Source organism: Hylobates moloch, unplaced genomic scaffold (assembly GCF_009828535.3).
Source record: "Hylobates moloch isolate HMO894 unplaced genomic scaffold, HMol_V3 SCAFFOLD_15, whole genome shotgun sequence".
Classification (NCBI taxonomy): domain Eukaryota; kingdom Metazoa; phylum Chordata; class Mammalia; order Primates; family Hylobatidae; genus Hylobates; species Hylobates moloch.
The window spans coordinates 53,035,841-53,052,202 of record NW_026652290.1 but is presented as its reverse complement, the minus strand read 5'-3'; the positions used below and the strand labels follow the sequence as shown (position 1 = coordinate 53,052,202).

General features: G+C 56.1%; 1 protein-coding gene across 15 annotated transcripts in view; it reads left to right on the top strand.

Annotated features, from left to right (window-relative positions):
- DYSF (dysferlin) overlaps positions 1 to 16,362 on the top strand; it is a 234,630-nt gene that overhangs the window by 100,219 nt on the left and 118,049 nt on the right. For all 15 annotated transcript variants that reach the window (XM_032176991.2, XM_032176986.2, XM_032176988.2 and 12 more), the window contains 8 exons: positions 1,076 to 1,182; positions 6,907 to 7,099; positions 9,203 to 9,358; positions 13,121 to 13,252; positions 13,342 to 13,508; positions 15,091 to 15,205; positions 15,500 to 15,605; positions 15,866 to 16,008. In XM_032176991.2, coding sequence (XP_032032882.1) covers positions 1,076 to 1,182; positions 6,907 to 7,099; positions 9,203 to 9,358; positions 13,121 to 13,252; positions 13,342 to 13,508; positions 15,091 to 15,205; positions 15,500 to 15,605; positions 15,866 to 16,008 — 1,119 coding nt within the window. The remainder of the gene's footprint in view (positions 1 to 1,075; positions 1,183 to 6,906; positions 7,100 to 9,202; positions 9,359 to 13,120; positions 13,253 to 13,341; positions 13,509 to 15,090; positions 15,206 to 15,499; positions 15,606 to 15,865; positions 16,009 to 16,362) is intronic.

The window sequence follows — 16,362 nt, the reverse complement described above, 5'->3', positions numbered from 1 at the left end:
AGTGGAAGAGACATGTGCAGGCCCCACTGCAGGAGCATGCTCGGATCAGCAGGTGGAGGGAAGGGGGACTGGAGAGGCCTGGGCATGTCTGTGGGTGGGGAGGTGAGCATGGCTTGAAGGAAAAGTGGACAGAGAAGGGAAGGAGGCCATGGTGGCCCCACCTTCCCAGAGACTGGCAGCTCTAGGGGAAAGAGGAGACCAGTGAATGCTGAGATGAGGAGAACATGGAGTCGATGCTATATAGCTTCAGACTCTGCCTTCTGGGCCAATCACTGGCTCACAGCAAGACTCCAGACTCCAAGAGGGCAGGGACCGTGTTCTTTCCAGTTCTACGAGACTGGTAGTCCAAGTCCTGAGCACGTGTCCTTGCTCAGGAAGGCCAGTGGGTGGGGAGGGGTGTGTTGGGGGTTGAGGGACAGTCCTTGGCCTTTCAGCTCAGGGCTGAGGCCCCATGGAGAGGGCTGGAGAAGAGCTCGGTAAGGGCCCGTTTCCCTGGGAGGCAGCACAGGGAGTGAGCAGGCCACGGGAGTTTGAGGAAGGAGCTGCCTGTGATTAGAGGTGGCGGGGCCGATCCTGGAGGAGGGCGCTCTTGGTCTGAGCCTCATCAGGTGGTAGAATCTGGAAAGGAGAGAGGGTTCCAGGTGGTAGAATCTGGAAAGGAGAGAGGGTTCCAGGTGGTAGAATCTGGAAAGGAGAGAGGGTTCCAGGTGGGGAACCAGAGCAGGCTCGGAGAGGGCCACTCACCTGGCTTCCGCCAGGCCTGGTTTGAGGGTGGCAGGGAGGAGTCAGAAGCCATCAAGTTCTGTCCAAGTCTGCAGACACCCCCTGAGCTCCTCATGACTACCTGTGAGGCTGGGGTTACAGGCATGAGACTGGATGTATTTGGGTGTGGTGAGCCTTGGAAGGTTCTTGAGCCAGGATAGACCCTGGTTTGTTGGGCCTGGACTCTGCCTTCTTTGCTCTAACTGTTCACTCCTTTTTGGTTCAGTAGCAGTGACAAGGCCTAGGAGTTGGGTCCAGCATGCACCCTCTGCCCTGTGGTGACATACCTGACCCTTGCCTGCCCGTTCCACAGGAAGCTGGCCTGGAGCAGGTCCACCTGGCCCTGAAGGCGCAGTGCTCCGCGGAGGACGTGGACTCGCTGGTGGCTCAGCTGATGGATGAGCTCATCGCAGGCTGCAGGTAGGGGGGACCTGGCGCCCCCGGTGCCCTCCTCTCCTGGCTCAACTGGGCCTGTTTCGCTGGGAGTGCTCTTGTGTGGCGGTGAGCAATGGCACGTCTCCCAGCCACGCTTGGCCAGCAGTCCAGCCCGTGCTGAGTCCAAAGGTGGTGGAGCCAGCGCAGGAGTTGAAAAGGTGACATTGAGAGCAGGTCATAAATCTCCCTGCAGCAGCGGCAGCTGCGGGCCCGGCGGCCGGCTCACCTGAATGGGGAGCATTGTGTCTCTGATCCCCGACCTCTTATTTCCCTGATGGAATCTCCAGGAGGAGCTGGCTGGGGGGTGGGGTGATGGCGCCCCTCATTCCCTCAAGGCCATGTCGGGGATCATGGTTTCTGTTTAGCCTTCTATTGACACGGCTGATTGTTGACTTCAGGAAAAGAGGGCCCGGGGTGTGGAGGCCCAGCAGAGGGGTACATCTCACATCTCCTCTGCTGCCATGCAGTTTTGGGGAGCCACCCATGGGTTTTGACCCTTGGTTTTCTCAACTTCAACCTGGCATGAAGAATAACTACTTTATAATATCTTCTAAACAAAGTGCCCAGCCCTTGGGAAGGATTTAATAAATGGTAGCTATAATTATTGCTCAGAAGAAGAAATGTCAGGAGACTTAGCTCCTGGTCTCTTTATCTGACTTTGTGACTTTGGGAAGCTTCTCTTCTCTGGACTTTAGTTTTCTCAGCTGTTAAATGGACTTAAATAGTTGCCCCTCTGCTCTCCATGGGGTTAATATATGCAGATGTGTGAATATATGCAAATGTATTCTATGCTCCATACACCTCATCACCCCTCCCTCGGCCTGGCTGTACAGCCCTGCTGAACGCATCTGAGAAATTGATAACCATGGCCACTGATCCAGCATCCTTTCTATCGTTTGTGGCTCAGTTAGGAAGTATATCTTTATCAAAATATTACCCCAGAGAAATAAATGCTCCCAGCCCAGCAGTGGAATTCCAGACAGGCCATTCACCTATTTCCCCCAACCTTCCTGAAGCCTGGCAGGCTCAGTGCCAGACGCCCAGAGCATACTGACAAAGGTACAACTTCAGCCCTCCAGGGATGGTTGGATGCAAAAAATGGGCAGAGGAGGTAAAGTGTGTTAGGAAGTTAGAGGTGCACTGTAGGAGCTCCAAACAGGTGCATCTCATCCCCACAAATTGAATTCAGGGACGCTTCCTGGAGAAGGGGATGCCCGAGGTGGACTTTGAGGGAGGAGCAGGAGTTAGCCTTTGGAGAGGGGGCTGCCAGGGCAAAGGCACAGAAGCCTGAAATGCCTGCTGCCTCCTGGGTGGGGGAGGTGGCAGGAGAGGCTGTTGCCCAATTGGGCGGCCCCGAGGGTCTGTGCTAAGGAGAGCTCAGCCCTGGGAGCAAGGCCGAGGGCAAGGTGATCCCAGGGTCTAAATGCTGCAATGTGAGGAATGGACTGGTGGTGGCGGCGAGTGGCAGATGCTGGGACCAGGCGAGGGGAGACTGGACATATGGCAGGTGAGCTGTGATGATGGTGTAACTCAGGCAGTGATAGTGGGAGGGGTGGGGGCTGAGGGAAATGGCGGGCAGCATGGACTATTTAGGAGGGATTATGATGACAACAGCCTTCTGTGCGAGGCATTGTCCTAAGAATTTTACATGTATTAACCAACCATGAAATCTTATGAGGTAGAAAGTAGGCTGGGTGTGGAGGCTTACAGCTGTAACCCCAGCACTTTGGGAGACTGAGGCGGACAGATCACTTGAGGTCAGGAGTTCAAGACCAGCCTGGCCCCATCTCTAATAAAAATACAAAAATTAGTCATGTGTGGTGGCAGGTGCCTGTAATCCCAGCTACTTGGGAGGCTGAGACAGGAGAATTGCTTGAACCCAGGAGGTGGATGTTGCAGTGAGCTGAGATTGTGCCCCTACACTCGACTGGGTGACAGAGCAAGACTCTGTCTCAAAAAAAAAAAGTAAATGACCCTCGTTTTACAGATAGGAAACTGAGGCACAGAGAGGTTAACTTGCCCAGATTCACACACCTAGTGAATGGCAGAACCCCCTTGCTGTGCTGCTCTGTAATGGACAGAACCTGATGATGGGGTGAATGTGGGAGCCACAGGAGGGTTCAGAATGATCCCCTGGTCCTGGCCAGGGGGGCTAGGTGGGCATGGGGGCTGTGATCTGAGAGGGTCAGCAGGAGGAGAAGCCAGTTGAGGGGGAGGTGAGGCATTCAGGACAGGCTGTGTTGAGGCATCTGTGAGGAAGCTGGCCTGAGATCTGGAGGTAGGAAGACAGAGTGGGGTTGGAGGGGCACATACGGGCATGGTCAGCCTGCGGTGGCTGCAGCCACTGGGTGAGCTCCCCAGGGCATCCGCAGGGCCCCAGACCCCACCTGCAGGGTGACTCATGGTGCCACGTTGGCACCACCTTGGGTGAGGTGGGTGGGCCAGGACTCTGGGTTCTACCCGTGGCCCTGCACATGATCTGTGTGTTGTTTGTAGCTTGGCAGGTCTGAGGGGCCTGGGACATCTGAGACCTGTGGGCCCTGAGTTCTTGGCTGCCCTCAGTGACCTCCGCAGGGCTCTGCTCTTGGAGGATCTGCCTACAAACACTTCTGGCCCCTTTGAGTCACTCTCCCGGGGTTGGAAGAGTGGCTGGGCCTCCCAGCAGGGATGCTGGTTCCAGCTCAGGAGCTTGGGAGTGGAGCTGGGTTCCCGTCCTCTTGGGAATGCATAACGGCTCTCTAGGGGAGGGATTCCAGGCAGCAGGAGCAATTCGCTCAGCTCCACCTGAGGCCAGTGAGTGACCCAGCACCTCAGCTAGAGGGCTTACTCCACCTCCCACTCCAGTGCTGAGCACCATCACAGCCGACAGGCAGAGCAGCCGGGCACGGGGGCCCTGAGCGAACTCAGGCCCACAGCTGAACACAGCAGCTCACCCTTTCTCCAGCCAGCCTGGCCCACTTCTCCAGCATCGGTGTTCCTCATTCCATCTCAGCCCTTTTCCAGGCTCATCTTCCGGGAGCCTCCCCCTTCCCCAGGGCCGGTGGTGTCCACTCTGTTCCTCCAGCCCAGCCCTCTCCTCTGATCTCTAGACCTATGAACCCAACGTGCTGGACATGTCCACGTGGATGTCCCACCAGCACATCCGTGCTGCGTCTGGGGCTACACATGTTCCAGACAGGTTTCATCACCTCCCAGCACTGTCTTTTCCTGGGTCCCCAGAACCCACGCTGGAAACCTGAGCCAGCTCTGACTGCCCTCCTCCTCTTTTCTCTGCCCAGCCCTGGTGGCTCTGCCTCACCTATGTCCTTCCTCCTTCCTTCCTCTCCCACCCCTCCTTTAGTATCCCCATCGTCTTCAAGCTGTGTCATGCCTGCCTCCACGTCAGCCCTGCAGTGGCTGCTGCTGCATCCAGGAAAAGCCCCTGCTCTCATCCTGGTGGACAGGCCTTTCTGTCCCACCACCTGCCTCACGGAGCCCTAGCGCTTCTGAAGCTCTGCGCTCGTTTGTCCGGCCCTCAGCGCCCCCACCCCTACAGGCTCCCCCTTGCCTCTGTGTCTTTGCACTTGTGCACATGCTGCTCCATCAGCCAGGATGCCCTTCCCGCTCTTTGGGCCTTATTAACTCCTGCTGGCCCTGCCAGGTGCAGCTCAAGGCCACTTTCTCCAGGAAGGGTTCCTGACTCTGAGGCTGCTCAGGCGGGGATCTGTTTGCGTCTCTGTTCTGCGGACTTCCTGAGAGCAGGGCCAGGTCTCATCTCCGGAGGCAGCATCCAGCCCAAGCCCAGGGCAGAGCTGTTGCTCACTAGGAGTGAAATGAATGCCCCGAGGCCAGTTCATCTTTCAGGCTGGACACTGCCCAGGGTACAGGTACCCACCTGGCCCCGCAAAGGCAGGCAGGGACCTTGGGAGCAGCCCAGCCCACTCTGCTCTCAGCCTGCTGAGCCCTGTGCTGGGCCTACCTGCAACTGCCAAGTCAGCCGGCGTTGGCGGGGCCCCTGGCTTTGCTTAGGGCTGGGTGGAGCGCCATCAGCCTCCTCTTCCCGGTCTCCCCTTCTTTCCGTACCCCCTGCCTTGGGCTTTCCTGAGGAGGGAAAGAGCCGAGACAGCACGGAGACAGCTTGTTAGTGGCACTCACAGGTCCTAAATGTTTCTTGGGGAGTCTTGGCTGGGCTGTGGCCTCCATGAAAATCTCCCTTTGGTGGTCTGTACTTCAGCCCCTCCCGGCTCCCGACCCAGGCTGGGCGCATAAATCACCCTGGTTGGCTCTGCTCTCCCTATCCCTCTCCAGACCCGCCTGCCCCCACCCTCAGGCCCACTCAGGCCTGGTTCCCAGGCAGGCCCCAGCCCAAGGCTCTGGCCCAGGCCCCCCCGCGGCCCGCTACCCACCGAGCATGCCCCTCCACCACCAAGGAGCTGCCTGGGGCAGCCCATCCGCGGCACCCTCGGGGCAGTAAATATTATATTACTACAGCGTGTGCAGTACGTGACCTGAGACAGGCCCCGGGGCTTAAGTTTCCCGAGATGGAGTTTGCGTACTGCTCCCCCCATCCTAAAAATTCAATTAAAAAAAATAACAGGAAAAATGTAGTGCGCCGAGGGCCTGCCAGAGTGGTGTATCTGGCGGCGGCGGTGCCGCTGCGCTCCGGCGGTAATTGGTTCTGCATAGCTCGGGGAAATTGGCAGAAAAATAAATCAGCCGGGAGCCGGGAGTCAGACGCTGCAGGGAGGGGAGGTGGGGGGGCTGCAAGTGGTGGGAGCAGACCTGGTGGAGCGGGTTTGACTAATGTCCTGTTTGGGAGTCAAGGGGGTGGGGTGGGGGCAGGGCAGCCCCCATACCCTCAGTGGAGAATGGAAAATGGAGAGGAGTCCCGCTTGGTTAGGGAGTGCACAGACTGCCCCGCCGCATTTCTGCATGGCCCTTGTGTGGGTACCGACCCCTGGGCTTGGAATGGCGAGGAGGAGCCACATGAAGGACTTTTAGGGCGCCTCCGTGGGATGGGGGAGGTCAGAGTTCTTTGCCTCTAAACAGGATTGAGCTTAAACCTGACCTCCTACCTCTCGGGGCTCAGGGCTGTGTTTCTGGCATTGCATGTACCCCCCACCTCCTCTCCAAAGGCTTCCCAAAGCAGGGGGTTCTGGGAAGGGTTCTGTTGTGGCTCCCCACCCCACCTCAGGTGGATACATCTGAGCTGCTGGCCTCCCTGCAGTGCCTGCAGTAGCTCTTCAGGGGTTCCTAAATTTCTTCCTTGAAGAATGTGGACACACAGCACAGAGCAGACTTGTTGCAGTGCAGGACACTCAGCGCTGGAGCCTCTACTCTAGGAGGATCCAGGGGGCAGCAGCGGGACCCCCTGGGCCCTCCGAGAGCCTGTAGTCAGTGGGGCAGAGGGGAACACACATGAAAAAGAACTCACTGGACTGGAGTTGAGGACAGATTCCAAACTGGCAGTCCTGGAGTCGAGGGATGGGGGCTCCAGATCAGGAGGCGCGTAGGCTGACATGGGTGAGGAAGTGAGGAAGGCTTCCTGGAGGAGGTGAGGATGGAGCACATCACACAGAGATGGCTGTGCATGTGGAGCGGGCTGAAGAAGGCACCCAGCAGGCAGGCGGAGGGGATGGGGCCTGCTGTGAGAACCTGGCACATGTGCATGCCTGGACCTGGGGGACCTCTGGGCTCATCAGGCGCATTCCATCTGTCTGTCCCTCACAGCCAGCCTCTGGGTGATATCCGTGAGACACCCTCTGCCACCCACCTGGACCAGTACCTGTACCAGCTGCGCACCTGTCACCTGAGCCAAATCACTGAGGCTGCCCTTGCCCTGAAGCTCGGCCACAGTGAGCTCCCTGCAGCTCTGGAGCAGGCTGAGGACTTTCTCCAGCGTCTGCGTGCCCTCGCAGAGGAGGTAATTAAGCCTGTGTGTGCCTTTCTTCTTCTGCTCTCCTGCTGCCTGGAACATCAGAACTGGCAGGGACAAGGGGAATGTCTGGATTATTACCCACCGTGGTTCCATTGCCGGATGACCTTGGGCAGGTGACTTAACCTCTCTGAACCTCAATGGACCAATTTGCAGAAGGAAGAGAGAGGGTACGATGGAATACTGGGTGTTATGAGGCTTGGCACAGAGCCTGGCACACAAAAGGTAACTAATAAATGCCCTCTGCTTGCCAAAGTATGTCAGAGACAGAGCTGGGACCAGAATCCAAGGTACCTGGTTCTAGGTTCAGTGCCAGGGCCTGCTTCCCCAGGTTCCCGACTCCTTCTTCCTGCCAGCCAGTGCCTGTCTGCACCTGGCCAACAACCTGCTCTGCCTGGACCCTCTGTTTCCTGTTGTCCTGGATGCCTCTGAACCCCAGGCCCAAGGAGGCTACATTTTCAGTAACTCTGAGTTTTGCTGTATCTGATCAGAGAGAACCGGCTCTGGTTTGTCTTTGGGGAACTATTTCCCCACCTGCAGACCCTCCCCCTGAGATCTGTATGGCCAGATGCACCCACCCGGTTCTGTGGCAAACAGGCAGGTCAGGGATTTGTCTGGAATGAGAAGGGTCTGCTCATAAGTGGTGGGCAGACACAGCTGCTGCCTGCTCTGACCAGAGCCATGTGGGACTCCCAGGGCAGAGGTAGGGGCTCTCCCCAGGAGTGTGAGAAGGGCAGAGCCAGGAGAGGGGTTGCTGGAGGAAGCTGTGGAAGGGGAAAGGGAGGCTGCTCGGGAAGGGATGTGGGTCCCTGGAGTCAGCAGGGCCTATAGGCACAGGCTGGTTCCTGGTGGACACTGTGTCACTCAGCTGTGGACCAACCCCTCACAGTGGCAGCAGACCAACCCCTCAGACTGGTCACGGGCTTCCCTCTGTAATCTCAGCCCAGACTGACCCGTGAACTGTAAGCACAAATTGTGATATGGCTGGAAGGGGTTAATGTCGAACAGTGCTGTCACTGTAAGGCCCCGTGGAGAGAGCCCTTCTCAAACTTGCATGTGAATCAGAATCCCTTGGAGGGCTTGTGAAAAGGGGCCACCCCTCAAGTTCCTGCCCGCCTGGAACTGGGGCGAGCCTGAAAATATGCATTTCTAACAAGTTCCCGGAAGCTGCTGCTGCTGTGGGCGCCACACTTTGAAAACCCCTGGTATAGTGGTTAGGAACACATATTTGGAGTCAGAAAAAGCTGCGTTGGCTCCTAAGCTCTCGAAGCCTGAATTTCCTCACCTGTCAAATGGGGCTGCCTGTCCTGCCTCCTGGGCTCGCTGTTGGGGTTCAGTGAAGCGATGCATGGGCATGCTTCACCCGTGCTGCAGGAGCATCAGCTCAGCAGGAGCCCTGGGTGGAGACCTGGCCCCTCTTGGGCTCACTTTGCTCACCATCCTTGGAAGCAAATGGACCCTTACCCAATGAGCCTGCTCTCCAGAGTGTGCAGCTGGGAGCAGTTGTCAATCATGCTGGAGGGGCTTAGGGGCCTCGCAGTTTTGTTCTGGACTAGTCACCATTTTCAGAGTCCAGTGTCTTCAGGCCATGGGAGTCCTGCTGCTAGGGGAGGAGGGTGTGTGTCCTCCGGGAAGGACATACCTTCCGTGGATCTGTTCCCACTCTTGGGGCTGAGGAAGGCGGGTGGTGTCCTAGGCGTAATGTTACCTCCCTGGTCAAATCTAGTGCTCTGATGTTTGCCCCCTGGGAATGTCTACCTGGTAGCGAGGACCTAAGAATGTAAGTTCTGAGGTCCAGGCAGGAGTGTCTCTTCCCAGAAGGATGTACTCAGCTCAGTAACCTTGGCGGACTTCTCATGTGAGCTGGGGGCAGCCTTATGCTCTGTCCTCTGGGGGCTCACCGCCACTCAAGCCAGACACCGGCCAGCCCTGGGAGGTCTGGGGGAAGGCCAGGGTGGACAGCATGTGGGATGGAAGCTGGGAGAGGAGAGGCCTCTGTGGCCTCTGAGTCAGAGGTCAGCTCACGGTGTGGCTGTGGGGCATGGGCCTGGTGTGTCACCATCCCCGCCCCGACCACCACCCTCTCTTCAGCCCCAGAACAGCCTGCCAGACATCGTCATCTGGATGCTGCAGGGAGACAAGCGTGTGGCATACCAGCGGGTGCCCGCCCACCAAGTCCTCTTCTCCCGGCGGGGTGCCAACTACTGTGGCAAGAATTGTGGGAAGCTGCAGACAATCTTTCTGAAAGTGAGTTTTCTTTTTTCCCAAGTCATGATCGTATTTTTCCCAACACAAGGCCTTTCTCCCACCTCTTCTGTTTCCCCCTCCTGTTCTTGACCTATCTTAGTTCTTAGGCTGTGGTCTTGGAAGGAGAGGAGGTCTTTGGGTAAAACAATTTCCCTTTTCCTCAGTTCCCCCAAAGTCCCCAGGCCCCTGCACCTAGTCTAGGAAGTTAGTAGGTTTGAGCTGGAATCACTGGTGCTGGGAGTGAATGAGGTGGAGTCTGTGGCCCAGGCCATCTGGGAGGGTTGACCCCTGGGGCTGTGTTTGTCCTTCCAGGCAGGTCCCTTATAGGGAGGCCTCAGTCCTCAGCTCCTAGGCACTAGCAGGCCTTGCATGACCTGGCCTCCACACCAACCCGAGTGCCCTGGACTGGAGCTGGAGCCACTCTGAGGCTCAGATCCCCTCTGCTGGGAAGGCTGGTATCTGGGGCTTGGGACAGGCACACCACAATCTGGACCCACTGGAGAGCTGGGAGCATGTAATTCTGTCCCTCGGTCTCACCAGTCCCCACCTCTCCTGCCCTTTCTCCTCTTCTAACACCTATCCCTGCTCCCTCTTCCTCCTTTCCAGGAGAGTCACCAGCTTTGGGGATGGGTGACAGGGAGGTGAGCGGGTGCTTGGGGAGAGCCCATCTGTGCTCCTCTCTAGGCTCATGTGCGGACATAGAGCCAAAGCTGCTGTGGTCATGGTGTGGCCTGGCTTGCAGGACACAATGTGGGAGATCCCTCCCTGCATGATGGCTGCCCAGGCCCAAGGGAGGGCCCTCCTTGAAGGGCTGTCAGCAAGGCTGCTCCTGCTTGGGGAGGAGTGGCCCTGAGGAGCAGGCCTGCTCCTTACCTCTCTGTTTTTTTGAGATGGAATCTCACTCTGTTGCCCAGGCTGGAGTGTAGTGGTGTGATCTCCACTCACTGCAGCCTCCGCCTTGCAAGTTCAAGGGATTCTCCTCCCTCAGCCTCCCGAGTAGCTGGCATTATAGGTGCTTGCCACCCCACCCAGCTCATTTTTTTTTTTTTTTTTTTTGAATTTTAGTAGAGATGGGGTTTCACCATGTTGGCCAGGCTGGTCTCAAACTCCTGACCTCAGGTGATCCGCCTGCCTTGGCCTCCCAAAGTGCTGGGATTACAGGCACGAGCCACCGCGCCAGCCCTCCTTACCTCTTTTCATTTGCCCTGAATAGCTCTACTAGCATTCAAGAACTCCTCAGCCTAAGGCACCAGGCCTTCATCCAGCCTAGGCTACCTCTCCAAAGCCCCTCTGCACTCGACCTTCCCCTTCCCTACATCTCTCCTCCCTCCTCCCCTCTTCCAGGAAGTCGTTGTTGACTTACTTTAGCCTGGAACCCTGAAGCAGAGCCCCCTGAGTGATGCTGATGCATTCGTATATTGGCCAGTCATCTTGTTGTCCCCTGGAGGGTGTGGAGAGGGCAGGTTTCAGTAGCACAGAGGATGCCAGGGCTGGTTGGAGCTCTGTGTGGCCTTGGGCAGGTTGCTTAACCTCTCTGAATTGCCTGCTGTCTTATCATCTGTAAAATGAGGGTGGGTGGGGCTGCCCACTTTACAGGTTTTGAGGGTTGAGTTAGGTGACACAGGTGATGGGTCTTGCTGGAACTAAGTGATCAGTGGATGTTAGTTTCTCTCCCCACCTCTCCCCTTTTCCTTTTGGGGAGCTCCCCTGCTCTATGCATGCCATGACTGGAGGCCAACTCAAGGCCAAGGATAGTAGATGTCTGCACACAGTTGTGTGAGTGAGTGTGTCTGTGTGTGTGTGTGTGTTGGGCAGTAGGCTGCCCCCATCCACCTGCTCACAGGCCACCTGTGGCATGTTTCCCGTTAGATTCTAACCTCTTGTGCTTGTCAGAGCCTAACCTCTGAGAGTCTACTTCCTAAGCCAGTTCCTGGCCTGGTAGAGCAGAAAGGAAAGGAAGTCAAGGAGTGGCCATATCTGAGTGGGGCTGACCGGGGAAGGGTGACCAGGGAAGGCTGTCTGCGAGAGTGGTGGGGGGTGGGGGGTGCTACTGAATTGTGCCTGGTGGACTTGCTGGGAGGGGATGAGCTCTGGGTTCTGACCTCTCAGCCATGTAGCCTCAGGCAAATGCAAACTGAAAATTTTCCCTGGTTTCAAAAAAAAAAAAAAAAAAAATATAGAATTGTTTCTCGAAGTCTTCCCCACTGAGTTTATGAGCCCCGCCAGTAGCTCCTGAGCAAGCTCTACAAAAATGTTGGCAGCAAGCAGAGACCAAGAAAACATTGGTGTTTCTTAACTTAAACCAAAGTTGGAAAAAATGAGCACCAGCAGAGAGAGAGAGGAGCCCCAAACTAGACATTTCTTTATTTGCTGTTGCTATTTTGGGTCCGGCAGGCTGGCCCCGTCTGGGGGAGGACAGGGGAGAGAGCCGGGGGTGGATGGGGGAAGTGGGGGTCAGGCATTCCTGCCATCTCCCTGGGGCTGGTGGTTTGGAGGGTAAAGGCAGTTAACCACTCTGGGGAGAGGACAGCCGAAGCGAACAGCCATGGAGAGGTTTCCCCGGGGCATGACACGTGGACTCGGGGGCTCCTCCAGGCTTCATTGAAGATGAACCAAAAGAAGGGGGGCTGTGTCCGCAGGAGGGAAGCGTGAGGTGGCCCCAGCCTTGGCATGTCCTCTGGCCCTTCCTGAGCCTCCTACCTGCCCTGGGCTCTCCCTCCAGGGATCTAGGCCTCCCTGACCAGCGTGGGACCCCTTACCTCAGCTGCCCTTTCATCTTCTGAACCCACCCCTTTTCTCACTCGGCTGCCTGCCCCGAAGGATATACTGCTCTGAGCTCATGACGTTAGGCCTGGGTACTTGATGTGTTGCCTCCTCTAGGGGACAATGTGAATTTTAAGAGCAGGAGCTTCTGCTCCTCAGGCCATGTCTGACCTTTGGTTTCAATCAAATGGTGAGGTAATTGTGGAGAATAATTTTTGTTTCATGTTGGGTTGTTGTGGTTATTCCATTTGGCAGAGCTTCTGAAAGTTTCAGGATAAAAAGCAGTTGAAGACCAGTGAATAGTGGTTGACATGCTGATAGTCACTTGAAAGGATAGGGATATTAGATGATACACTAACCAAAGAAATAAAATACTAAACATGAAGGGGGAGGCTTTAATTTCTTCTCCTTCCAGATCTGTATCGTTGTATTCCCTTTAGAGACAAGTTTTAGAACTGTGCTGTCCAATATGGTAGCCACAGAAGGCTATGTAAATTTACATTAATTAAAAGTAAATGAACTGAAAACTTGACCTCCCCAGTCATACTGGCCACATTTCCAGTGCTCAGTAGCTACATGGGCCTAGTTGACTACCATATTGGATGGTGAAGATATGAACCATTTTCATCATAGCGGAAAGTTCCATTGGCAAGCACTGTTCCAGAAGAAAATGGAAGCGAGGATGTGGTGGGAGAAGGGGAGAGGAGAGGTCCTGGGCTAGACGTGGTTCTTCTCTGCAGAGCGCTCCTGGGAGGGAATGATGTAGCCTTTGCCTTTGATGGGGAGGAATCTTGGTGAGGGGTAGCGGGTGGGGTGGGCGTTTCTTAGTTGTACACTCCCCTTCCATGCAATTCTGGTAAGCGCTCCCACAAGGGACACTCCCAGTGAGGGTGTCAGGCTGGTCTACCCAGGCCTGGAGGACTCCTCCTCCCCAGCCTCTCATTGGGACATCCGGATCCTGAAGGGGAGTGTGGGTTTCTGTCCTTCTCTGGTACCCAGTATCCGATGGAGAAGGTGCCTGGGGCCCGGATGCCAGTGCAGATACGGGTCAAGCTGTGGTTTGGGCTCTCTGTGGATGAGAAGGAGTTCAACCAGTTTGCTGAGGGGAAGCTGTCTGTCTTTGCTGAAACCGTGAGTACCTGCTAGCCCCCACCTCTGCCTCCCACTCCCTGGAGCTGCCTTGGCCCCCTGCTCACGTCTCATTCTTTCTGGCCCTCCAGTATGAGAACGAGACCAAGTTGGCCCTGGTTGGGAACTGGGGCACAACGGGCCTCACCTACCCCAAGTTTTCTGACGTCACGGGCAAGATCAAGCTACCCAAGGACAGCTTCCGCCCCTCGGCCGGCTGGACCTGGGCTGGAGATTGGTTCGTGTGTCCAGAGAAGACGTGAGTCGTGGGCAGGGAGGGCTGGGGAGAGCCAGGCCAGGCTGCGCACCATGGACTGCACCCTGGTGCACTTGTGCCTGGTGGACTTGCTGGGAGGGGATGAACTCCGGGTTCTGACCTCTTGGCCATGTAGCCTCAGGGAAATGCAAACTGAAAATTTTCCCTGGTGAAAATTTTCCCTTTTGGAGGCAGGCTGGGGTCTATTGATCCCTCTGCTTGCTCCTGCGCTGGTCATAGGAACTTCCACTGAACTCTCCCAGGACTGAGGCTCGCCAGGCAGCAATCCTTTCCAGAAGGGCTTGGATGGTCAGACAATCCTTTATTCTTTTCATTAAAAAAAATTTTTTTTTGAGACGGTCTCACTCTGTCTGGAGGCTGGAGTGTAGTAGCATGATCACAGCTCATTGCAGCCTCAACCTCCTGGCCTCAGGTGATCCTCCTGCTCCTGCCTTCTGAGTAGCTGAGACCACATGAGTAGCCATCATGCCTGGCTAATTTTTAAATTTTTTGTAGAGACAGGGTCTCACTATGTTGTCCAGGCTGGTCTTGAACTCCTGGGCTCAAGTGATTCTCCCTCCTCGAACTCCCAAAGTGCTGAGGTTACAGGCTTGAGTCACCATGCCCGGCCAGGCCTTTATTCTCTCTTTTTTATTTTTTTTTTTGAGACGGAGTCTCGCTCGGTTGCCCAGGCTGGAGTGCAGTGGAGCAATCTCGGCTCACTGCAACCTCCGCCTCCCGGGTTCACGCCATTCTCCTGCCTCAGCCTCCTGAGTAGCTGGGACTACAGCCGCCTGCCACTACGCCCAGCTAATTTTTTTTTGTATTTTTAGTAGAGACGAGGTTTCACCGTGTTAGCCAGGATGGTCTCGATCTCCTGACCTGGTGATCCGCCCGCCTCGGCCTCCCAAAGTGCTGGGATTACAGGCTTTAGCCACTGCGCCCGGCCCAGGCCTTTATTCTTAAGCCTCCGTTCTGTGTGGTGCTCATTGGATGTGGCCCCATCCTCCAAGACACCCAGGACAAGCCCATCACCTCCTCTGCACATGAACCCTTCTCGTGTCTGGGCTGCTCACACATCCCCTGAGTGGTCCTTTCTCTCTCAGTCCCTCTCAGATCCACGTGGTCCTTCTCCATGTCTATTGCTGCCTTTGCCTCTCTCTCCTCTCCTTTTCCTGTTTGGTTGGGCTTCAACTCTGTGGTGTTTAATTTTTTTTACTTAAAAAAATTGAAGTATAACATATTATGCAGTCAAGCACTCAAATCTTATGAGTACAACTTGATAAAACTTGATATTTTTACAACTATCCATCAAGCCTCGACTGCCCATCCTCCTTTTGCTGTCTTCAGTTGGCCTCCTTTTCTCTTTATCTTGGGTGATGTGCTCTTTTGTCCCTGATTATCTCGGAGTGTCCCTAGGTCTCCTTTTCACTGTCTGCCTTGGTCTCTTGCACCCTTCCCTGCCCACCCCCATGTCTCTCGTTGTTGGTTGGGGTGAGGCTGACACAGGCAGGGCTGCTCTCCAGGAGGTGGTCGATGGATGGGGGCCTCTCCAGCAGAGACTCTGACCAGCCCTTCTCCACAGTCTGCTCCATGACATGGATGCGGGTCACCTGAGCTTCGTGGAAGAGGTGTTTGAGAACCAGACCCGGCTTCCCGGAGGCCAGTGGATCTACATGAGTGACAACTACACCGATGTGGTAAAGCAGGCACTCAGGAGCAGGTGGGGTCTAGACATTTGGTCTCTGGAGGCACCTGGTACGCAGGGAAGGGTGGGGCATGTTCCTCTTTGCCCCCTCTTACCTCCGGAGGCTTCATGCTTTGGTTTCCAGAGGGAAAGTGTGGGGTGCAGTGGTGGCAGGACACTGACTCTGGGGCTCTGCCCTTCTACCTGGGACTTGGAGGACGTATGTTGTCAAGTTGCATCTTTTCTGCCTCCCTGCTCACATCTGTCTGTCTCCTCTCATTGCTTGCCTGTTTGGTTTTGTCCTTAGAACGGGGAGAAGGTGCTTCCCAAGGATGACATTGAGTGCCCACTGGGCTGGAAGTGGGAAGATGAGGAATGGTCCACAGACCTCAACCGGGCTGTCGATGAGCAAGGTGGGCAGCATGTGGAGCCTGGCGAGCCCCATCCCCAGCAAGCTCTCAAGCCATGCTGGTGGGGACAACTGAATGCCAGGGCCCTTCACTGGGCTATTTCACCCAGGGACACTTCTTGAAGGCACCCCCACTCCAAGCTGCAAATTAGGACCGAGAGTCAGTGGCCACTCAAGAATCTGTGATCATGCCCCAAATTCAGAGATGGTCCCAGGAGAGATGGGGAACTGCCAGGCAATGAGTGACAGGTTCCCCCTCCCCAGGCTGGGAGTATAGCATCACCATCCCCCCGGAGCGGAAGCCGAAGCACTGGGTCCCTGCTGAGAAGATGTACTACACACACCGACGGCGGCGCTGGGTGCGCCTGCGCAGGAGGGATCTCAGCCAAATGGAAGCACTGAAGAGGGTGAGCCAGCAGGTGGTGGGTGGGAGTGGGGCCTCTGGTCACAGGTGGCCAGCAGGCACAGATGCAGACCTGCATGCACACAGACACATGCGTGTGTGCACACAGCATGCCCAGACACCTGGGACTCACTGGAGGTGCTCATAGATCACACCCAGCATACCCAAAGATCACACCCAGCATACACACAGATCACACCCAGCACACAGATCACACTGGGAACACCCACAGATCACACTCAGCACACACACAGATCACACCCAGCACACAGATCACACCCAGCGCATGCACAGATCACACCCAGCACACACAGATCACACCCAGCACACCCGCAGTTCACACCCAGCACACACAGAT